We start from the raw sequence: 23,324 nt of genomic DNA on the forward strand, positions 1-23,324 counted from the left end.
ACTATTGCGTACCGACTACTTTCTGTGCATAACGCTCGTGTAACGAGGCACTCGTGTGTCCCCCCGCGCGGATCATGACGATGATAATAATAATACCCTCACTATTACAGCGAGTACCGTATTACGATTATTCTACTACCGCTGCTGATATGGTAACCACTATACTATTACTCTACCGGCGTGATTAGGGCTGCTACCGTTACCGCTACTATTGCTACTCTTACTGATAGTTCTACTACCGAGGATGCACCCGCGATAAGAACCGCTCGATATCGCGTCGCGACGCCGTATCCGGGACGCCGGGAAGGGCGTGGGATCCGCGTACGATTTTTTCTTACTCTTACTCTCTCATTATTATTATTATTACCGTCGTCACTATTATCGATATTGTTATAACGCTGCGAAGAAGTACGAGTACGACGACATTGAACACAAAGTATACACATTAATAAAGACTTTTTAATGCCAGTGGGGTGGTGTGTCACGTTGGGAGGGTCGAGGGGGGTACTTCGTCTTTCCCCGATAAGGCGCACCGATAAGGGCTCCTCCCGATCCATTTAAACCGCAATAATTCGATCCCGGGAAACTGAATCCGCACGTTTTCATTCATTTTCACCACTCCTCGGGTATTTCCTCTTCCAGGGGGTATCAGTGGCTGATAGGACGGCTGGGCGCGAAATGAAATCCGCGACTCGGCTCTCGTTGCCCAAGGACTAATTCGATTCGTCACGTGCTCTTGTCGCCATTACACGGAGTGTCTGTCACATATTATCGCGTGCCAAAGGCTAATCGGCTACGCGACTAAAACGCGAGTGTCGGAACACGTCGCCGAGAAAAACCGCACCGACCGGAGCCGGATTGGCAATGTCGAATTTTCCTTTCCCTTTCTTCACACCTGGAGGAGACACCTCGGGTACTTAGGCGAGTTTTCACGCATCAATCGGCCTACTCGCGATACCGATTGATTCCGATCTCGGAATGGCGATAACGCCGGTGATAAGGTTATCGTCCATGGCCGGAATCAGTTCAGACTCGATGACGAACCTTTCGTCACTCAGTCGCGTACCTGTTCGCAATCGTCCCGAACATGTACTCGTTTCTCGTGGTTTCCCTCGGATTGCTGGTGTCCTGTGTCGTCACCGATGGTGAGTTCATTCAATTTTGGGGCGTCCGAAAGTTTCAGTAGGAGGTGTCCATTAAATGGTGACGTCGCGTCCCGCAGGGTCCATTTTACCAGCTCCTGGACATTCTTCCCCCAAGGGCTTGGTCGGCAGGATAGTGAACGGTACCAAGGCGACTCTTGGCCAATTTCCGCAACAGGTACTTGCTAATGGGATCCTCCTTTCGGATCTGCGACGGCTAAGTTCAAGGTGAACGGTACGCTTCGGGGTGCACCAGGTACCGAGGTGACTCATCTTCGACTAATTCGATTCTCTCGTTCAGGTGTCCTTGAGGAGGAGACCACTGGGGAACCATTTCTGCGGAGGCAGCATCGTCGACAAAAGTTGGGTCCTCACCGCTGCCCACTGCATGTACTCGTAAGTAGACTCCTTTCTATGGAATTTCAAAGTACTTTCTCTTGTCTCATCCTTAATCTCTCCACCTCATCGTTAATTTTTTTTGTAGGAATAAGAAACCGATCAGCGAGATCAGCATCAAGGTAGTCGCCGGGCAGATCAGGCTGAACGCTCCCGCTCCTTCGAGTCAAAACAGCACCGTCGATAAGATCTTCATTCATCCGAAGTACGATGATAAGACCTTGTCAAACGACGTGGCACTGTTGAGGGTACGTATCTATGCTGCTCGGCGTTAACGCGAAACCGATGATTTTGCTATGTTTGCATTTTTTCCACTCATAATTAATTTCCCTTTTTTTGCAGCTAACCAGTCCATTTCGACTGGACAATTCCACGGTGAAGAGCATAGTGCTCAGGGATACTTCGGTGAACCAAGGCACCATGTGTTTCGTATCCGGATGGGGATATCGTGCCAGCGTGAGTAGAACGTTTATCAATAAATCGGCAACTGGACCGATCGAGATATCTTTTTCACAGAACATCCAAGTGGTGAGCAACGACTTGCTCTACGTCGTGCTGCCGATCGTCGACCGGAAGACCTGCGGCGATCTCATCCAGGGTTACTACATTCCCGACGGCAGCATTTGCGCCGGCTACAAGGAGGGTGGAAAAGACGCCTGCCAGGTACATAATTACAGCGGCCAGAATTTACCTTTCCTCTGGACTTTAAATAAATTCTATGCAATTTCCAGGGCGACTCGGGGGGAGGAATGATTTGCGACAGCCGACTAACTGGTATAGTATCCGGTGGGATTGGCTGTGCTCTACCAAAAACTCCCGGTTTCTACACGGAAGTCTATCAATATCGAAAATGGATCCAGTCTACCATGTCGAAGAATTCCCAGGCGGCTGCTGGAAAAGTCCCTTTCCTCCTCCCGATCGTGATCGGGCTCTCGGCCGTTTCCCTCTGGTAATTTATTATTTAAAATACACCTAGAGTCCCCGACAAGGGAGTCGATTCTTGCACCCTCTTCCCCGTAATCGCGTTATCGGATTACGTCCGTCTCGTGTCGGAATCCGTCCCGGAGGGCGGGCTTCGTCGTCGGGCGAAGTTCGGGAAGCCGAAGAGGCGTATAAATAACGGGGTGGATTTTCGTTTCGCAATGCCTTCTCCATTTTTTTCGCAATTTTTTCGCCTCCTCCAGATTCCCACTTCGCGGATCCTTTCCTCTCCCGCGTCGACGGAAACGCGGAAGCGAGATCGTCTCGGCTCTTTCACCGACTCGCTCGTTCGAGTCGATCGGTATCGACTGCCTCGGCCAGGAGTTTCCGGCGAAAAAAAAAAGTGCTTTTGACGCGACAAGCCCGCCCGGCGGAATTACGCCACCCGGACGCGGAATAACCGGAGACAACCGGCCGCGCGCGTTTACGCGCTTCATCGTGGGGACATTTTCCGTACCGATCGAGCCGAGTGACCCTGTCCAATAAATTAGGCCTCGAACGACCGCTTTCGATCCGCTCCGGCACGACGTAAGAGAGAGGACTTCATCGGCTGATTGACAAACTGCCTAAGGTCGCGCCGATCCTTTCTTCTCCCCTGAAAGGGACTTTTTCATCCTTTCGACGAAACGAGCGGCGTCCGTCACGTTTTCCTCGTTTTCTCGTTTCGCCCCGCGCAATGGCATGCATATGCAATCGGTCAGTCGGCGCAGTTTGTCGCGTTCCTTTCGAAACCTGATTCGCGAGGGTTTCTACCGGCAACAGGTTGCAGGACGCGGCGATCGAAGGAGCCGACCTGTGTCCAATAAATTAGCATCCGGTCGCGCTTTCGATCTCTCGTATCTAACGTAAGAGAGGAGCCTCTAATGTACGCAGATCGCGCTCGGCCGATCTCTCCCTCTCGCTCTCGTCGTACGTTAAACTTTCTCTCGCTTTCGTCCTGGATCCGTTCGCTCTTCCGAGAGCACACGACCCGCGCAATTAAGCCGGACTCTCCAGCTTCGCGGCTCCTCTAAGCCATCCTAGGCGGTTTATCGGCGCGGATAAACCGGAGCGGCCATCTCCTCGATCCAGATCTCGATCGACTGACATCCTTGGGATCGAGGAGAAATCGACAGCTTCCCTTCTCTTCGCCAGGAAGTAATCGCTTCTCCCCTTCTCCTCGCGTTTCTCTCCTCGAGGGTTGGCAAGGACTCCGAAATTCCTTCTGCACTCCCACCTCCCAAAAAATCAAATCCTACAACTCGTTTCACCTGTCCTTTGTTATTCTAAATTTTGTTTACTCCACGTACCTCCCGATTACCTCCTTTCTGGGATGCTAAAAATATCTCCTCGCTGATAAGATATCCCGACAAGCCGTTTTAGTCGCGGTTTCTTTTTATTTAAGATTCACGGCACAGAGTCGGCGATCGTTATTTCTCTCTCCTCTTCCCTCCGATGGCGTCATATGCGCATCCGATGCAGTTTGCGCGGTTGCATCGGGTGCACCGCACTCGTTTGGGATCTAGCCACCTGCCGATAGATCGGACGCACGTTGGCAAGCTTTCAAAAGGAAAGGCTCCTTTATGCATTCGCACATGTCGCGTGTACGTGCATACTCGCGCTCGCTTTCGTGGCGAGTACGTCGGCGCGTACGACCTGCATTCGGCTTGCATTCGGCCTGCATTCGGGCTGCATTCGGGCTGCAACAAAGCCCTAGGTCGGCAGGCGATAACGACGCGTCTCGGAGTTGCGATAGAATAGCACTAGATAATGCAATAATGGGTTTCCCCGACAGTCCTCGTTCGGATCGCGCAATTATTTAGCAATAATTTAGCAATCGGTGCGTCATGCGTTCCTCAGAAGCGGATTAGAGCTCATCGCTCATTGTCAGCGCCTCGAGGCGCGATCCTTGATCGTGCCTCTAATCTTGAATTTACTAACGACCCGATTACTTAATCGCTTCGCTTCGGCCGCACTCTATCAGCGGAGGTTACTCGGAAAAACACGCCGTGAAACGGTAGATACGACGCGAGTAGATATCCATTACTGGCGAATTACGTGGGAACATAAGTGGATATTTTTTTTTTTTCTAGGATTTTTTAATAAGGGTTACGGAGCTTCTTCCTGGTAGATTTGACTTTCTTCACCGGCTTTGGTACTTCGTGGACACGGCTCGTGATTTAATGAGCGTTTTCTCGACGCGAGGGCACTTACGCGTGGGCGCCCGGGAATTATACTCTATCACGCGCGACTCCACTTTCGCACCCCACCCGCGAGTTAAAAATCCAGGGATCGTGTTTGGGAAGAATTTTGAGAGAACCTACTCGATCCGATATACCGGTTTGGCCGCTTGCGCTATTAAATGTCCCCTGCTGAATGATCTATAGATCGGTTCCTTGTTGGTGGAGGCAGGAGAGATATGCTGGGGATTATGTGGGGAGATTTAAGGCGCTCGAATGACTTTCGCAAAATAGTCGACTATGGGAGGAATTAAATGGAAAATATCCCGAGTCGAGGGCTTGAAGGCTCGATGTCGGACGTTCGATGATACGACTGTTTTCGTCCTCAGACTTTTTCGAACGTGAGTCAGAGGACAAGGAACCGGATCGGATGAAAGTCCTTTTACCCCCTGAGGAATATTTTTTTTTATTTACTCCTCCTATGCAAATTCGTTTAATCAGTCTAGATATCCGGTTGACTCGTTATTCCCCTATTTATTTATTCCATTGTTCTTCGGGGTTCTCACCGTCCGCGTCTCCACTTTGTGTCTTTATCTTGATACTCGTCGGGCTCGCGAGGTCGCCGATTTATCGGTCCTCCTTCTCGCTCCCGTGTTCTACCGAATCGCTCCGTCTCACTCGCGGGGCTCTTGCGTTAGTCAATGTTACTATCGTTTACGATTGCTCGGGCTCATACCCCCGCCGAGTAATAATGTTTACCGTCCGAGCTTTCCGCTCTGTTAGCTTTGCGGAGTCACGAGTGACGCCGCTCCTTGCGATTAAAATCCTGACGTAATAAAATAATAACGCACTCGCAGCGGGGATACATATCGACTGGAATTAGAGCTCCGCTCTCAGGCCGAGAGGGAAAGGGAAGGAACTAGTCTACGAGGGGATATTCCGTTTTTCGATATGCCTGCCCGATCTTATTTGCCCGTTGCTTGCTCCATTTTCTGACGCCCACGTAGGAGATACTACGAAACTACCTTACGAAACCGTCGCCAGTTAGTCCCGGGAATTGCATCCGATCTGCCAAGGGCGGTGATCATAAATGGCAAGCTGCCGGATCTTGATTTACACCTCCGTAAAGGGCCCCGAGTAACGACCCTCGAAATCTGAAAGAAAAGAAAGATATACATTTTAGCGCTATTATCGGAACTGATAAACTCAGCTAAGAAAAAGTTTGTCTCTTGCGGGCACGCGGGCCCGAAGAAGTTTTTAAAAACTGGACACTTGATTTCCTTGCGAAATTTGCCGGTCACCGCCGTGAGACGTGAGTTTCAAACTGTCGACTCGGACTGCCAATTGTAGAGGCGCAAAAAGGTAAGTCCGTTCATTCTTGATTTTCTCGTTTACCGGTCTCAGTTGTCCGACTGTTACCGATTTCTCAATGGGCACCGAGGGTGGTCCACGTTGCGTGAGGCAAGTAAGTTACTCCGCGAAATAGAAATTATTTCTCAGATTGCCGATAATTATGCGCTAACTGGTGCAGCTCAATGGGACCATGCACGTGGTCGAGAGTTTTCGAAGTACATTGTCGAGCGTGCAAGGAGACGGCGGCAATGCGGAATACCTAATTAATATTTCGAATTCGCGACAGGAACGAATGCACTCCGCCAAGTGCAAAGACACCGTTGAAATATCGGCGGTGCGGTAAAGTCAAAGACACTCGAGCTGACAAATTGAAGTCGTTAGGTCGTTTCCCTTTTTCCCTCCGGATCCCACGTTGCAGCCCGATTCGATTTTTTGCCGCGGCCCCGCAAGTAGCAATCACGTGCGAGGGAAATCGGTACTTGAAAATCCCGCAGTAACAGGTGCACTCTAAAATCGTAGATACGGTTATTTATCCCAGACGCGGTATGCAGAGGTACGTGGAAAGCCGAATGCACTTCGCGAGGTCGTTTGCATATCGCTCGGGTTTATTTTCGCGGTTCTGAAATACCAGTTCCCGCGGAAACCGCAACGCACGCGGGGAAACTGCTCCGACTAGGCCGCAAAGTCTTCGCTGCGTCCCTCGTCCTCGGTCCATCATCGACCGAGACTTTTCCCCATTGACTTAAATTAACTTCTTAAATAACTTGAAAAAAAAAAATGGATATTTACTATACTACTATAACGTGCCCGTCTTTCGAGTAAACGATGCAATTATTCGTGCCAGGGCGCTCTTAAAACTCGAGAGCACTTTATCGGTCGTTTGCATATCGACGGGTCTATATATTCGCGCTTCTGGGATGCAGTTTTCACGGAAACCGCAAGACCGGCTCCGTGAAAATCCTCGGTACCGAACACGTGTACAGCTCGTACTTATAGAGTTATACTCGAGTTCACCCGTGTACACTACGGCACGTGAGAGTACCGCGACCGGTCTCGGCAATGGTACGTGCTATTACGTCCTGCATTGACCGCCTTGGTAGTAACCAAACCACCGTAATTCTAATCCGACCTCTTGTTAGCAATAGCCGGAGGTACCAACCTCCGCGTACCGAGCGAGTATCTCGTCGAGAATTCCGCATAGAATTCAGCACGACCGCGGATGCAATTCCGTATTAAAAAAAGTTCACTCGATACCGGGAGAAAGAAAATAAAATAATCCACTTTCCATCGCGGATCGATACCCTATCACGAGGCAGAAGTGGAATTGGAGCAGTTTGGTTTCGGTCAAGCCGTAAAGTCGTTACGTTTAGGCGGAATCGTGTCAAATGGAACTCGAGCGATATTGCGGTAATAGAAGCGATCGCGGCGGTGATTACAATAATTACCTCATAGAGGAGACCATGTAGTCATATTAAATGTAGATGCAGATTAGAAACGTGCTCGACTTGTCTTACTGGTTTCGGACAACCAGTTGGCTCCACTTTTCGTCGTTTTGGTCGTTCTTTTCCGCTGGATTTTCGCGCCGAGAAGAGAAGGGAAAAATAATTGAAGAAAAAAAAAAGGAAGGAAAAATCGCGAGAAAATACAGAACTTCATCCGAGAGAATGCGCGTATGCGTGAATACGGATCTAAGACATCGGCGTCACTTTACATGGCGATGTATAAACCACGGGAATAATCAAGTGGAACAGCTGAAAATAAATTTCAATTGACCAACCTCGCGATCGCGGGTAAACGAACACCTAACCGGTAATTGGGTGTTTCGACACGTCGAAAGAGGAGAATACTTATTCACGTTATTAAACGGAGACACGAGGGTGTTTGCCAACAGCTAATTGGGAATAAATTGTGGAGATGCCTTTTATGTAGATTCCTCGTGAAGCCGTTTCCGTTCTGCCTTTTCATTTTTCCCTGGATAAAAAAAAAATCCATCGAGGTCGCATTTTTTACTTTGATCTTTCATCCTTCGTCCGCGCTTCCCCCTGAATTTCCTTTGAAGAGTGGGGAAATGTCTGGTGGCCGACAAAAATGCAAATTCCTGGGCGCGCACAGAGCCGAGCAGTTTCACCGGCATGCGTGTTCGCTGGACCGAGTTTACGCATCGAAAGGCACGATATTGACAGCCCGCGAACTCGATAATCCGGATCGATTAGAGAGGCCGAGAGTGGCCGGCAGTTAGGCACGCGCAGTGCATCAAATCGGTCGGTTTCCGCAATGGTATCGATGTCGACACCTCTTCGAGGCGTTTTCATGAAAAGAGCGAGGCCATTACAGACAAAAATGTCGAAATTTTAATACATATTCGCATATAAATACACATGTTTATGAATATTATAATAATTTATATGCACCGGGTATAGTACTCGAGGCCATTAGACGCCCTGAAGAGGAGCCGCGCCAAGGCCAAGATTTCCCGCGAGGAATCTTAAAAGGAACGGCGGGAACTCAAATTCGACTTTCGCCTCGTTCTTCCCGCGGCGAGCTAAATTAACGGTTAGAGGTGAGAAATTCAACGCGATCGAAGGAAACGACTCCTTTATTTGCTAACTTTCTAAAACGGAAGTATTATACTAACGTTCGCAGATGCCCGCCCGTGGAGCATTAGGTACGTGTGTCTGCTTTCGCAGGCCAGGTGCATTCCGATGCACGAATTCGTCTACCTTGGTTACCTCTAGCTAAGATTACAATTGTTCCTTCACAAGTCACGGAGAGCGACGCGACCAGATGGCCGCCATCTTTGCCGGAAGTCGCGGAAGACGTTCTTCGAGACGCCGCTCTGAACAAAATGGCGGACTCCGTAGCGACAATCCCCCTGTGCGATTCGTCCTTACGATCCGATCCGTGATCCTGCACGATTCCGTGGATCCCTCTTTGCCCCTTCAGACCTTCCAAGCTGCGATCTCCTTTCGGCCTTGGGAGAGCTCGGCGTGATAAGAGCAACGAGCTCTCGATTAAGGGACGAGTTGGTGATAGGAAGAGGCAGGTAGTTCCACCGGATTAGTAGTAATACGTGAAGATGCCTGAAAAAGAAACCCTCCTGTTATTCCAGGGCTGGGGAGGTTCACGTTAGGGTGGAGCATGCACGAAAATTCTGGGAGAAATTTTTTTTCACAAGTTTTTTATGTATATATTTTTTTTTTTTAAGATTTCTCTATGTACAACGATCTTCCGCTTTGTCCTGGCGACCTCCTCGAGAAACCATCCGGTGCTCGCTCTCTCGGACTTTCTTGGGAAATTTTCAGGATTCCTTCCTCCACGTAGAAGGCAGCCGACCTGGGGTACTCAGCCTCGTAATTTGTAGAAGCCGCGAAAGTACTATAATTAAGAGCTGTGGAGTCATGAGCGTAAAAAAAACGTCCGCATTTTGAGCGAGCTAGGCACGTGAATCATTTTACGCGTCTAGCTTTGCGTGTCCCGAAATAATTATATCCGTAATTGTTCCTTTGGCGCATTGTTGCCCGCTTTGGATCGTCACCCCTCTTGCCGCCTTCGTTATTCATCTCGAGGATAACGGCGGTCGGCTTAGAATTATCAAATTTTTATTAACATCAAGAGGTGCACGACGGGATGAATAATTACAGCACACGTAACGTATCCAAATCGTGGAAGAGTTAGAAGAGAGGCCGAGTGTCCTCGGTGCAGAGCCAAGCTCGCCACGTGGAAGGAAGTGCGTAGGAACAGTCATTTTTTTTTTTCTTTCATTGACCAACGATCCCCGACGTTACAGGCTGCATGATTTATTGCCCCGGCAGTAGTATTTACTAGTACTACAATTATTTCCCCGTTAACAGAGAATTTCATTGCGACAGGGAGCTTTTTATCCTCTGAAATTACCCTCACGGTCTCGCGGCAGCCGCGGCATTAGCCCTCCTTATACGAATTTATTAATACAAGAAAATGTTAATAATAACAGTCCCGGTATTAATACCACGACTCCCCACCCAGTCGGGTGACCGTTTAATTATCCGTTCCGCCCCATTTTCTCGAAGTAGAGCAGGAAAATGAATTTCCCCGTCGCAAGAGCTCCAACGTCCGCGAGGTAGTGACCGGGCAGATTATTGGCGTTCCCGATAACGCGTGTCTCTAATTATTAATCATCGCTTAGAGTACGTATGTCGTCTCCTTTCCTTTTTTCGCCTGCTCCTCGACCTTGCCGCTCATGTAAATGTCCGATGAGCGGGCTCTTTGCCGAGATCAATGCTCTCGGACAACCTCGAATCGGAGCAGCCGCATTTCGAGGCATTAGTAATGAATTTTTTTCCCCCCTCGTGGCTCTTATCTCTTAATGGATATCCATTTTTTTGCCTCCTTCGGAGCGACAGGTGTCCAGGTCGCGTCCTCGGGGGGCTGTCAGGTGGATATCCGGGAAGCGGACGTCCCGACGGAAGCGCCGCCCCGGCAACCTTGCCCGGCCTTCCGAGGCCTCGTAACTTTATACGCCGGCGTCACGTCGTATAAGGAAGGTTACGCGCAAACGAGTTTAAGACGGAGACCTCGAAATCGATTTCGCTTTCACCGCGTGCACCATTGAGAGGAGCCCGCCGGAGGGCACCGAGAACCAAGGCTGAATCTCGTTCGGTCTCGTCATCCCGGCTCCCCCGAGGATCGCCTCCGAGTACGCTTACATACGTCACTCCGTACGACGCGAACGGCGTCGCTAACTTACGCGAGACACGTAACCCTCTTTGACTCGTTGCGAACCGGTACCTCCTCTATCCCGGAAGCCAGGAGGTCAGAGCCAGGACAATTCGGTCGACTTTCGGAGGGGATACTTCGTAATAATAAATTAATGTATTTTAACAATCCCTGCGTGCGGTGGATACAACTCGTATGGTTATAGTCCGGTAGGATAAATACTATCGGGGAGTTTACATGCTATTTAAATATTAATCTAGTAGAGTGTGCATACGGTGTGAAGGGAAGAAACGTGTACGGGTATTCCTGTATTTGCGTACTCGGGGAATTTTATAATTGCCTATGTCTAGCTTAACCGACGCTCGAGTTCGGGTCCTTTCAAAGGGTTTTGCCTTGGTAACGGGGTGGAAGGTTTCTTCAAATTCGGTGGACTTACCTGCCGATCGTTTTTTTGGGGGATCTCTATCGCGAATGCAACCTCTCGTCTTCTTAGCTCACTAATTAAGTCGTAACGTATTAATTGACACGAGGAAGGACGCTAAGCGTGCGTCGCGGCGCAAACTGTAACGCTGCACCGCGAGGACAAATCGATGCATCAACGATACCTGTTACCCAGGTGCACGCGTAACGCGCAAATGGAATCTCGGTCAAGGCTCGTAGTGTCTCCTTCCTTCATTCTCGGGATCACTCCGAAGCGATATTCTGGAGCTAATCGGCCAAGTGCATTAGGGCCTGACGCATAAGCCATTATGCCGCGGCGCAGAATGCGAGTTCCGGTTCTGGAAGGGGGCAAGGTGTCGGGATACATTCCAATATGTACAGTCGTTTCCTAGCTCCTGTCCTTTTCGCTTCTACTACTCTTCGATGCCCCTGGAATTAGCGATCATTTTTCCGTCTTCCAAGGTGGAGGGACTGGGGTGGGCCTTGATTTCCCGCGGCGCCCGGTATAATGGCTCCTGGGGGAAGGAGACACTCCCGACGACCGAAACGGAGGAGAAAGAGTGCAAGGAGTATCTCGGAAACGGTGCGACTAGGAACGCGAGTGAGAATATAAAGTAGAGCTCCAGGGCGTTATTTTGGTACGGTTCCTCGGCACGACTTTTCCGTTCCGCTTTCGCTCGGAATTTCGCGGACGGGTCTGTACGCATGTACGCGTATCTCGTCTCTAATTTGCGACCTTCTCTCTCCGCGTCTCGGGATTCCGAATCCGGGGCTCAGAATTTTCCAAGGGGTTTACCTGCGTTGGGCGGCACGAACCCGTAACCGCTGGCCCCGACTACGACGCCGCTGGTGTCGGCCGGGTTGGCCGGAGGTCCTGGCGGGAACAGGACTGGTCCTGGAGGGAATAAAAAATCGGAATTACCAACCACGGAAAGGTACATCGGAGAAGACGTCGCGCCTCCTAGGCCGTCACGGACGGGCCGGACTGCGAAATCGGAAGCGATTTCTCTCTCGGCGTTAGCCCATCGACCAGGGACCACCGTAAACCGCTGTGGGTTCCCTCGGTTTCTCGCGATACTCTCTCGACATGAACGATTAGGAGAAACGGCGCTTCCTGGTCGGACTACCGGCACGATATTTTCGTGCCGTGGAATCTTCGCGTAGAAATTAGAAAAAAAAAAAAGGAAAATAATTAAAAAATCCCGACCCCGAATCCAGATTTTCGGCTTGAGCAACAAACCGTGAGCCCCTCGTGCCGCTTTCACTCGAGATCCGTGTCACACTCGAGTTTGATCGATTTAAATCGGAGATAAAATAATTCACCGCGGATTCGGTCACGATCGGGCCCTAAAGCTTCGAGTATGTAGCAATCGAGTCCAAGGACCGACACCGGAGCTGGGAACGTTCCCTGGTCGCCTAGGCTCTAGGTTGTAAATAATCGTTGCAAAATTCGCCTTACCGGTGTTGGATCTAGGATCCCTCATTCCGGAGGTGAGTCGGCCGTAGCTTCCGAATCCTGCGAACAGCTGACCGTAGCCCTGGCCGAAACTGCCGACCACGGCTGCGAGGAGCACCATCATGAAGGCGACCTGCAACAAGAGCGACCTCGTTAACGTCGTTCGTCTCTTCCTTCGTTCCTACGAGAGGAAAGCTCACACAGGACGCGCATTTAGTCCGTCGTTTAGCCCCGTCAACTGTCGCGTGACAGTGAAATTCTCTCCTCGGGTGGTCGCAAAAATCACCGGGGGTAATTGCGGCAAAAAGTCCGCCAGTCGTTACTCCAAACGGCGCTCGGAGCGACGACAATGGAAATAGAAGTGTCGCCGGCGGGTGCAATAATTGCGGCCGTAAAATCGCGGTGAAGCAAGTGCGTTAAGTAAACCGGCTAAGGTTGCGATTATCCCGACAAATTGCGATAGATCATAAATGGCCTTTATCGCGCTAGCTTCGCGGTCGAATTTTGCGAAACCTCCCAAATTAGCCGCGGGATGATTGGTACTTCATAATCAAACGACGTCTTTTATCGGTTATTAGGTGAATGCCACGGTAAAAAAAAAAACGGAGTTTGCGGTTTATGGCCTGGTTATGATAGCATCTTCGTTCTCGAGCCACGTCGATGGCTCGTTTATTGCTTTATCTTCCTGTCTAGCCATTCATCAGCGCACGCGACTATTAATTCTTTTTTCGCCTCTCGCGTTCAGGAATTTTACTCCTGGGTAGGCGAGGACCCTGACACGCACTTTCGCGAAATGTGATGTCTGAATCTGGCCATTTGGCGACGTTAATAGACACATAAACGAGCGCCCAACGCTTGAGTCACCTGGAGAAATTCAGAGACGTTCGGATGTAACGAAAGTGCCGTAATCTCGACTCGTCTTCCTCGACAGGGACTCTTAAGTGTGTCTTGCGTCGAGAATTCGATTTCAAGGCGATTACGTCGCCGATCTGGCCGATTACTGCTCCTTTTCTCGGGGATTACACTTTCGAAGGGCTCCTTACGTAAATCCTGACGAAACGGATCCCGGACCTCCCGCGACCCGATAGTTGTAATATTAAGCCGTTGCCGTAATAATATGTAGCCGGTGTAATAATATGCAGCGGGCGTAATAAAATGCACCGAGCGTAATAAAATTCCGCCGACTTTACTGTCGGGGCCGGCTAGAGTCCTGGGAAATTTTCGGCGAAATGAGACTTATTTAATTGCACGCAATTTCCCCGTAAGCGCGGCCCCATTGTTCCCGAGTTAAATTTCCCCGTTTAGAATCCCCGGCGAAAAGCCGCCGAATTTGGCGGGCCCTCCGTTTATTCGAGAAATGCAAATTAATGCAAACGCTAATTCGCGGGCGGGCTTTTACGGGTGGATTTTTTAACCGACCGTTCGCTCCTTTATGCCTCTAGTAAACACACGGGATAAACGCAAAACCCATTGAAAAGTTCGAACGGAAGAGCCGCTCGATAAACTCGCCGATTTTTGTCGCGGCGCAACCGCGAACTGCAATTTCAGGCTAACTACTCCCCTACGCCCCGGATCGACTTTACGCTACCGTAACAAGGCCTTACTTTCCGTTTAACGCCATGATTGCGACGGAATTCAGCAGATGGAGAGCGATATGCCCGTATAACTTCCCACGTGTTGAATTCCAGTTTCATCAGCGCACTTATTACGCCGGCTCGTAAATCACCGTCTAATTTCTCGAAGAAAAGCTCATTTCGGCAGTTTTCTCGAGCCTCCTGTCTCCGTTCGGTCCCCCAGGATAATAAATCATTGCTCGATCTCCTAGGAAAATTCGCACTTCGCTCTCCGCTCTTCGATAGGATCTGGAGCGCGATTTCTGAGGCCTTAGGCGGCCTGTCCGTCTGTCGGCCGATTAAGTGCTTCGTTAATGCATGTACCTCGTTAATGCAGCGGCAACGTGCCACTGCGAAATGCCTCCGTCGAGGGAGGTCTAACGGGGTCGGACAATGCCGAAGAATGGCACCCACCAGGGTGCACTCGGATATGCATACGTACCTCGCGTGCGGAATGTACGCGCTCGCTTAGGTCGGCCTCTTTGATGGGATTCCATAACAACGCAACGTCGTCGGCACATTTAGCGCGACAACGATGTCTCAATGATGTTTACTCGCGTGTTTCTTCGGCGTAACGATGATTCCATGCCGAGGGAGGGACGAGGTCACGCGTCTAATGTGACATATATGTGCGAGCACCGTGACTTCAGATTCACCTGAGATACTCACCGCGTTAACGCCCATAGGGCCCATTTCGTTAGTCGTTTGTTACTCTATAAATGTATTCACAAATTCCCTGCCGCCTTTATTCTTCGTCGGTAAATTCTTCGGGTAATTATATGGACCACCGCTCGAAACCGCATTATGGGTTGCGGCACGCTCGATTTACCTCCGAAGAGTTTATCTGAAAACCCTGTAGTCAGTACGTTTTAGTACTCTATCGAAGTTGTTCACCCGGACAAGTTATGGACGATAACCGCTTCGGATAGTTTTCCGCCGGTAAATTTTACGTGGGATAATTTTTTTGACGCAACATGCCTCACCTAATTGAAGGTACCGCGTCTTACAGGTGATGGTGTCCCTCGGAGTGGCAGAAAATCCGTAAATTTTAACATTTTTACCTGCATTTGGCAAATCGAGGTAAAAATGTCGTAACGCCGCGTCCTCGGCTCGTCATGAAATCATTTGAACTTTCGACTAATCCTTCATTCTGGGCGTTTCGAAATCTTGAACTTCCCCGCCTTTCAAACGATGCGTTTCGCGTTTGACGGACGAGGTTGTTAGAACCACGTGGCATCTCGCGGCCTCGCGCGGACCTTCGCCACTTCCTCGCCAGGATGTTCGCTCGAGGAGTCAATAAACCCTCGTAATTGTCCTCTACGAGATTCCGATTACCACGAGATGCTCATTGCGTTAATTTAGCATTTAGCACCGACTCTCCTTCGCAACAATACCGATTCGCCTTTCTTCCCTATCAAAAATCAAACACCACTACCCCAGTCTCAAAAACACATTTTCCCACATTTTCCCCGAAATAAAAAAAATTATTTATCCTAAGAACCTCGACCTGATAATTTTTTTTTAATTTTTTTTTTTATCAGTTCTGCCCTAAATTCGCCGATCGTCGAGTCGCGTGACAAGTCACGGCCTCGGGCACGGCCTTCACACCTTCCTCGTCACGGTGCCCTGCCACGAGGTCTGAGGACTCTGCATCTAATCGTCCTTAATCGCGGTCTGACAATGGGTCCTCGATTTCCCGACACCCGGGGGTCCTCCTCGATCCAGCAGATTTCTAGCACTCTCGTAGATGGCCTTAAGCTCGTCTCGGGGTGACTTCGTAACCCAGGGAAATCAGGGCAGGCGTGAACTCGGATCTTGCGTATCTGGCATCTCTCTGGACTACGTCTCGGACTACTTACTCCATCCAGGTATCCTGCTGGTCGAGAACCTGGATATATCTACCTGCTAACCAGCGTGAAGTTACGAGCACGTTCGCCCGCGATATACGCGCTGGCCGAGAAAAAGAGCCCAGCTGTAAACCCGGTTAGGTTTTTCCTCCCCCCGCAAGAAATATTACGTATTTCGATTTTCTTGCGATATGCGGTATGCAATAAAATCCGAGATTATCCCGGGGAAAAAATAAATACCCGGGGAAAAAATCCAGCTAGAAACTCTAACGAATCGACTCCTCGAGGGAGCCGTCGAGTTTTGAGCACTTCCGGATGGCGGGATGCAGAATTATTGATTCGTTACGTCGTGGGTTATGAAGTCACCCAGTCGTTAGTGCGTGTCACTTCTCGGCATCTCGGTTTACCTGTCGGTGTAGCTAGTTATTTAGTTGGCGGTCTTGCCCAACGAACTGTCAAGTTATTCAGAGGTGCTCCGAGTATCCGCCATAAACGTCCGGTCGGATAATTATTTACCTGGCTACCTGTCTCAATTGGCAAACCATCCGCGCTTTTGCACCCGTTCGCCAAAGGCGAGTAAAAGGGGAGAACGCGAGCCGGGAAAAAAAAAAGTGGGATAGACGAGAAGAGGAGCACGCTACACGCGCTGTCGGGTAATTTCCTTAATGATCTCTTTCTCGATGTAACGAGATTGTCGAGTGCCCGGAGTCGGGTAATTAAACACCCACTTTACTTGCCCATCGATTTTATTCAAACTCGCATCTGGGAATTTTCTTTGAGCCCGAGCTCGCGACCTACCCAATAAAATCGGCATAAATTACGTAAAAGTGCGCGAGGAATAATTTCCCAACTTTCCACGGACTTTATCACGTCATTATCCAAGCCGCTCTTTCTCTGACAAGATAGGGTCGCGTTCCAAAATATATTCTCCCCTGACGAGGTTTATTGCAACGTAGGCTTCAAATCGGTACGGTCTTGTGCACCGTCCAGTCTCTATGAATGTTTTAGGAAGTAGTGGTAACGTGGCACCAGGAACTCTCTATATAAGAATTAAATAAGGCCGCGGAGATTGTAGGCGTAGGGTCTAAGCAGCTCGGTCGCAATAGTCGCCTGGAAAGCGAAAGGTCCGGGGTTCGAGTGGCGAGGTCCTGGTGCGAATTTATCTCCAGGATCCAGGAATTCGAGCAAGCGGTCGGCCCCACGAGGCATGAATTTGTCAAGACGTTTCATCGGGTATTGTTCTCCCTGGATGTGGGAGATTAAATTGGATTTTCGATCTGGTCCCCATTCGCGCCATTCAGGTTGACGTCGAAATGGCGAGCAATCCAGAAAGTCATTTAGGCACCCTCTGATCCCGCGGTTCCCGTTCTCGTCGCACTCTAGACCCCAGGACGACGACTAGGAATGCGGCTCGTGGTTGATATTCGGCTCGCCCCTTTTATTCGTCGTCACGGTCTGCCGCAGCCCTGGTGGCTTAATGCCGAAGCTAAGGAGAGAAACCGAGGAAAGGTCCGGCGAAATCCAGGAACTCGCTCGCGGCTCGTTCGCGGTCTCTGTAAGCCAATCCCAGGACGCTGGACAAGCACCCGGCCAGCTCGTAGGCACTTCGTCTACCCGTGGAGGGTATCGACTTGCACGCCGCGCAAAAACCGACGAGAGACCAGTCAAACCTACCGGCGCAGTCTGGCGAACCGACCATTTCTCGCGTGGCGAATCACCGGAACGAATGCAGCGATTGCGACTGCGGGGACCCCTCGGATGCACGCGATGGACCGAAAAGTGCTCCCCCGAGAGGAGACACCTGGCCAGGTAAGACTCCACCTAGCGATCCCAATAGACTCCCCAGTAAATCCCTCGTCTTAACCCACCCCTTTCCATTTACCCCTCATCCCATATCTCATAAATTCTGACCAAACCACTTACGATTCTCATGGCGCCTCCTTAATTTCAGTCCTCGAGGAAACTGCACCTTGAATTTCCCTTCAAATCGAAGCACCGAGTCGCAGTCGGAAAAGCCACTGCGTCATGCGAGGGGCGCTTTCCTGGGGATGGAGAACGACGTTGAGGTAGGTCTTGGTCGTGGGGTGGGACGTACACCGATCGCGGCCGCACCGGAGGAGCTAGATCGCGACTCGGTGCGGTTCGGTACCGCACCACACGGTAGTTCCGGTGCGTTACGGTACGTTGCGGTGTGTACAGGTCGATCCCGGCGCGGTGCGGCCCGTCGAGGAACGGTATATTGCGCGTGGTCTGTTAGAGGAGGGGACCTACCGGGGACTTATATGCACCGACGGTGACCACGGCGGCTCCCTTCTCTCTCGCGCGGACCCGTTCCCCACCTCCAGGAGGAAGGAGCACCGCCCCACTTCGGATCACGAGGTCCATTCCGCCCTGGACCGCTCCGGATCTCGGGGGCGCCTCACGGCCAAGGTCACTCGCGCCCCCCGGGCGACTGCGACCTTCGGGACCGAGAACGCGTGCTCGGTCCTGCAGGTGCACCTGTCGAGATTGGGTCTTGTATTTCAGGCTACCTGGAATGTCGGCCACGTCAACTATTCGTTTCGCTGATTGCCTAGAGGCAGGATAATCGATATCGAAAGTGTCTCACCCGAGGCAGGGAATTATTGAGTGACATCGGACAGGTGGTCTTCGGGGTGGTCGGATGCTGGAGAACGCCAAGGTCGCTTGCATCCCTCCAGGCAGACTCCGAGCGCGCGTGCCGATCAGGAAGTGGAGATCGTGTCTTTCCTGCCGGAGAAAATGGAGAACGTTTCAGGGACGAGCGGACAATGGGTCGGCTAATTAACCGGAGAAAAAAATAATCGATTTCGCTCGAGTTTCATGTGGACTAGGAAGTACGCCGGAAGAAATCCGTACACCCGATATTTTTGCTGAGGTCGTGGAACGACTCAGGGACGAGCTTGCAAACAATGGGTTCGTTAATTGTTGGAGTAAAAAAGTAATTAAATGTCCTGAGGTCGGGCGCCGAGCGGGAAGGGCACCGGAAGAAATCTGGACGCTTTGCATTTTTGCCGGAGAAGTTGGCGAACGTCTCAGGGCCGAGCTCGCATCGATATGGGCACGGCGATCGATTCATCGAAACGGTGATTCATTGAACTTTATTCGGACGTAGTACCGGAAATGAACAAGAAGCGATCGCGACTCCTGGTCTTTTCCGAAATTGGATACCTACTTCGTGATGCATTAATTATCTAACATCGTCCAGTCATGGGATCGGAGTTAAATAATTCCGGTGTTGCACCGCTGATAAGATAAGAAAGTAATACGTTTTACTTTCGCCTGCGGAAATGGCTATCCTTAGGTATTATGTAGCAACCGCGAGCACGAAACAGCCGCTTAATTAATGCACGCAGCGTTTGATGCACTTACAATGATTCAGCGCGAACGTTAATGCCTTTACGCGAATTAGAAATTGTGAAAATGGTCGATATTCTTTTTTGGCGTTATAAAACGTCCGATATTTCGAAGCCGGGTGTTACGGCACGAGAAACGATCGCACCCCATACTTTGAAGCTGGCCCAGATTTTCTCCATGCCTTCGTTTCCCCTCGTAAGTCGGTTAAGATCGACTCTAGTCGCCAATTATCCCTGTCATCAAAGCCTGGTAATTAGTATTGACCGAGAGGATCGGATACTGGTAAAGAAGAGAGGAAAAAAAATTAAAACGAGCGTCCTCCGGGAACTTTGAGGCTCTTTGGAAACGCTGTTTGTCCATCGAAGGTAAAGAACGCGACCTCGAAGATCGGTGCCCTGGATGGCGAGGTCCTACGTCGGTCCCCAGAGGACGTGGTCGCGATCACGTAAGACCAGGGGGGGACAATCGATCCTCGACCTTCCCTTGGAACCAAATCGAAGAGACGGTACTTGCGGTATTTGCGGGCCGATTGCGGCCTTGGCTTTCTAGAATTGCCCTAGAACAATTCCCCATAATTTGACAAAACCGTCTCTTAAGTGGCACGAACCTACCCTTGCGACTTGGCCCGGGGAGACATTTTACGACCTCCAGACGAACTCGTGCCGACGTTTACCAATTTAAACCTCTTTCAATTCCTTTTTTACACCGAGTTGTAATTTCATCCCACGAGGGTCTTCGCAGGATGTGGTCGCAATCACGTAAGACGATTGATCCTCGACCTTCCCTTGGAGTCGGTAAGTCGAAGAGGCTGTACTTGCCCTTCTATCGATCCTGCGGTAATTCCGGGACGATTGCGACCTCGACGTTCGAAATATCGATCCCGTGGTCATCCGTGTTCTCTCGAACTCCAATCTACGGAAATAAATATCCGGAATATAGATTAATAGTGCCGATACATTTTTTCCCCCAGGATTTCCGGTGCCGATCGGAGGATATCTACCGTGTCCGCGATCGAAATCGCCGCCTGGGAGGTTTCCTGGTCTAATTATAGATCAGGTGAAAATACACGGCGGTCCAGGAACGTAAAACACGTCGGAAAGAATGCCGATCGAGACTTCGATCTTGAACCAGATCGCGGAATGAGTCACATAGGTGACATAACTATTCGGTCTCTGGGGGCCGACCATCGGAGCCAGGTTACGTTGTCTGGTGAACCCCCGCGGGAATTTCATTTCTTCTTCCCTGCCTTTTTGCCGGGCAACTAAGTCGCCTACTTACGAGAACATATCTGACACGGGGAACTTCATTCGTCGCAGGGAAAACCGGTATCGGGCAACATCGTGGACTCGTAACCGTAATCCCGGTTACGAGACGTTTATACTCTTATCTGGTTATCCACGTTCCCTGGAAAAATGTTTCGTTTTGATATCATCACTAAGAGATCAGGGGTTAAAAAACGGTTCGCTTAAGAATATGACGTCTATCAAGTTATTTAATTAGATCAAGAACGTAATATCATTAAGCGCCACCCGAGTAGGAAGGATAATGTATACAAAAAATTACTACGACTCTCTCGAAGCGCGACCTTTGCGGATTCCTACGTTAGGAATACCTAGGTGAAAATCGTACCGGATCTAATTGCCTTAAAAATGAGAATTATGAATCGCTGACGCGGTCTGCTGCTAATAAAACTCCTAGCTTTTATTCAAGGTTGAACACTTTTCTGTCACGGAAGGTCTTCGCGTATCGCCATGAGTGCGTCTCGGAATGAAACGATCGCGTGCGATAATCGTTCGAATGGCTGCGTTTGATTGGAAAATCCCGGCGGAGGATAAGACTCATCGTTAAATTATTCGAGATCGTGGAGGATACGGCGAAACTGTCGCGGTGTCAAGTATGACGGCTTTTTGCGCTACTTTGGGTAAAATGTCCCTTGCCTCAGCGCCCGTGAGCTCGATTTGCAAACCCGAGTAAATTATCGGCAGACCTCTGCGTTCTTTATGCCCACCTTGATTCGATCATAAATTTTTCAGCTCATTTTCCGGGAAACCCATTCCTCAGCTAGAACTGGCCATCTTCGAAGTCGCTGGTGATAGTTGCAACGCAAACTACAGATGCTGAAATTAGTCTTTTTCTATATTTACGAGTTTATTCTTGAACGCAAGTCGCTCAAGGTGAGACTCCCCGGGGTCGGACGATTGTGACAGTCTTCGAGGCAATTTACGGGAATTCCTCGCGAAACTGAGGAAAGACTTGTTAAAAAATAATATGTCGGTTATATATAGGACCGCTTTTAAATTGAAAGGGAGGAGTTCGGATGGACAAGGGAGCTAGCGCCATCTGTGAGATACCGGGGGAACCGTGTACCCGTTAACTTTCTCAACCGATTTGAGAGCAAATATGAGAAGGATCCCTGAATTGGCCGTCATTGGGGAGTATCAGGTGGCAAGTACGTTAGTCGTCCACATCCTCTACCAGGGGACAGCTCAGGACGCGATCGCGCGACTTGCCCGTGAACAATCTTCCAACTCATCTCTGCTGCGTACCCACTAGGTAGTCCCATCGTTCATGTTTTTTAATTCTAACCTTTAAAACAGACCAGAACCAGTGGTACAGGATCGAAGACCCTCCAAGAGCAAAATGTCGTCCGTTGAACTCAATCCCAGGCCCGTTCGAGTTTCTCCTTTAATCAAGGTAGTGAAATATCGTTCGCCCGTATCAAATCTTTTTAGCATCCTTTTTTTACTCGTTTCCGTATTTTATGTAGCACTAATTTCGTCCACTCTCAAACAGCCGTAGCAGACGAAACACTGTCGGTTCTTGCGAGCAGTTTATTACATAATTTTTTGTAAACATATTTATTGTAATTTCAAAAATGTATGGAATGATTGCATATTGTCAGTTTGCCATTTCTGGATGTCCGCCAGTGTACAAAATGTTTTCTGTTATTTAATTCATTTTGATCCTGTCGTGCTATTTTCTAATTCAAATTTCTTGCTTGATATCCTCTATCATAAGCTGTGGATTGTATTTTTTATTATCGCTACTTTGTTAGTTATTGTAAGTTTTAATATTACATTTTTTAGTTCGGACGATGGAGTTTTCTCTCGTTTGGTATCCTTTATGGGCTATTCCATCAAAATCGACTGAGTAAGAGGGAAGTTGGTATAAGAGAGATTGAAGCTAAACAGAAGGTCATCCGTGATGCAAAGCTGGCCGAAGAAAAGAAAATAGCGTTGGAAGGCAAGTCTTTTCAGGTGTACAAATGTATGTTTTAGGCAAAAATATGTTTTGTATAATGTTGTTCTTCTTGCAGCTGAGATGAAAGAGATGGAGCAATGGATGAAGTAGATCTTGATCTTGGTTCTAGTGTATCGATAAATGACTTTCTTGTAAAATATTATTTCAAACATGCCAATGCTACTCACCACCTCTGTTTGGAGATGACGCGAATGTAGTCAAATAAATTAAATAAAAACAATTTTTGTAATTTACCTCCAATTTCTTAAAATGGGTTACAGAAGTACGTTATTGATTTAATTATAAACATGACATGAATTTTTAAGTTCTTAAAATAATGTGAAATATTAGTTGTAGAGTTCGTAAATTTCTGATTTTTATCGTGTGAAAATTACAAAATAAAAAAAATCGCCCGAACAGGGACTCGAACCCTGGACCCTCAGATTAAAAGTCTGATGCTCTACCGACTGAGCTATCCGGGCATCTATAAGTTTAGCCTATGAAATAAATAGATATTCTGTAATTCAGCAAAGATAATAAGAAACTATAAAAAGTAATATTTTATTCATCTCACTGATTCTATTTCAATCGAAATTAGGATAAAATATTATTAAATTACTGATTTT

At 49.2% G+C, this 23,324-nt stretch overlaps 3 protein-coding genes and 1 non-coding gene across 4 annotated transcripts; 2 read left to right on the top strand and 2 right to left on the bottom strand.

The window, feature by feature from the left end:
* Positions 1–1,045: 1,045 nt before the first annotated feature.
* On the top strand, positions 1,046–2,526 carry LOC105701144 (trypsin-3). The gene is made up of 7 exons (XM_012427593.1): positions 1,046–1,145; positions 1,223–1,320; positions 1,444–1,538; positions 1,627–1,786; positions 1,881–1,994; positions 2,055–2,201; positions 2,270–2,526. Exons 1-7 carry the CDS (start codon positions 1,088–1,090, stop codon positions 2,489–2,491), a joined length of 894 nt encoding a protein of 297 aa, XP_012283016.1. The 5' UTR covers positions 1,046–1,087; the 3' UTR covers positions 2,492–2,526.
* Positions 2,527–8,609: 6,083 nt separating this feature from the next.
* On the bottom strand, positions 8,610–18,371 carry LOC105701384. Its single transcript, XM_012428097.2, has 5 exons — positions 18,355–18,371; positions 18,007–18,125; positions 12,627–12,756; positions 11,964–12,062; positions 8,610–9,111 (listed from the first exon to the last, which is right to left on the bottom strand). The coding sequence occupies exons 2-5, from the start codon at positions 18,013–18,015 to the stop codon at positions 9,089–9,091; spliced, it is 261 nt and encodes an 86-aa protein (XP_012283520.1). The 5' UTR covers positions 18,016–18,125; positions 18,355–18,371; the 3' UTR covers positions 8,610–9,088.
* Positions 18,372–21,930: 3,559 nt separating this feature from the next.
* LOC105701146 (ATP synthase subunit e, mitochondrial) lies at positions 21,931–22,948 on the top strand. The gene is made up of 3 exons (XM_012427595.2): positions 21,931–22,152; positions 22,545–22,701; positions 22,775–22,948. Exons 1-3 carry the CDS (start codon positions 22,099–22,101, stop codon positions 22,807–22,809), a joined length of 246 nt encoding a protein of 81 aa, XP_012283018.1. The 5' UTR covers positions 21,931–22,098; the 3' UTR covers positions 22,810–22,948.
* Positions 22,949–23,107: 159 nt separating this feature from the next.
* On the bottom strand, positions 23,108–23,180 carry Trnak-uuu. Its single transcript has one exon. It is a non-coding gene; the product is annotated as a tRNA-Lys (tRNA).
* Between the last annotated feature and the right edge of the window lie 144 nt (positions 23,181–23,324).

The sequence above is a fragment of the Orussus abietinus genome, unplaced genomic scaffold (assembly GCF_000612105.2).
Source record: "Orussus abietinus isolate OABI.00-Male unplaced genomic scaffold, Oabi_2.0 scaffold5, whole genome shotgun sequence".
NCBI lineage: Eukaryota > Metazoa > Arthropoda > Insecta > Hymenoptera > Orussidae > Orussus > Orussus abietinus.

Bases quoted from the DNA above. Each gene is read 5' to 3' on its own strand.
- LOC105701384 (XM_012428097.2), bottom strand. The intron at 12,063-12,626 runs GTAAGGCGAATT...TATTCCCTCCAG, and splicing joins GGATCCTAGATCCAACACCG to GACCAGTCCTGTTCCCGCCA. The intron at 9,112-11,963 runs GTAAACCCCTTG...TTTCTTTTTCAG, and splicing joins GTTCGTGCCGCCCAACGCAG to GCATCTTCACGTATTACTAC.
- LOC105701144 (XM_012427593.1), top strand. From the start codon at position 1,088: ATGTACTCGTTTCTCGTGGTTTCCCTCGGATTGCTGGTGTCCTGTGTC. The intron at 1,321-1,443 runs GTACTTGCTAAT...TCTCTCGTTCAG, and splicing joins TTGGCCAATTTCCGCAACAG to GTGTCCTTGAGGAGGAGACC. The intron at 1,995-2,054 runs GTGAGTAGAACG...TCTTTTTCACAG, and splicing joins GATGGGGATATCGTGCCAGC to AACATCCAAGTGGTGAGCAA.
- LOC105701146 (XM_012427595.2), top strand. From the start codon at position 22,099: ATGTCGTCCGTTGAACTCAATCCCAGGCCCGTTCGAGTTTCTCCTTTA. The intron at 22,153-22,544 runs GTAGTGAAATAT...TACATTTTTTAG, and splicing joins GAGTTTCTCCTTTAATCAAG to TTCGGACGATGGAGTTTTCT. The intron at 22,702-22,774 runs GCAAGTCTTTTC...TTCTTCTTGCAG, and splicing joins AAAGAAAATAGCGTTGGAAG to CTGAGATGAAAGAGATGGAG.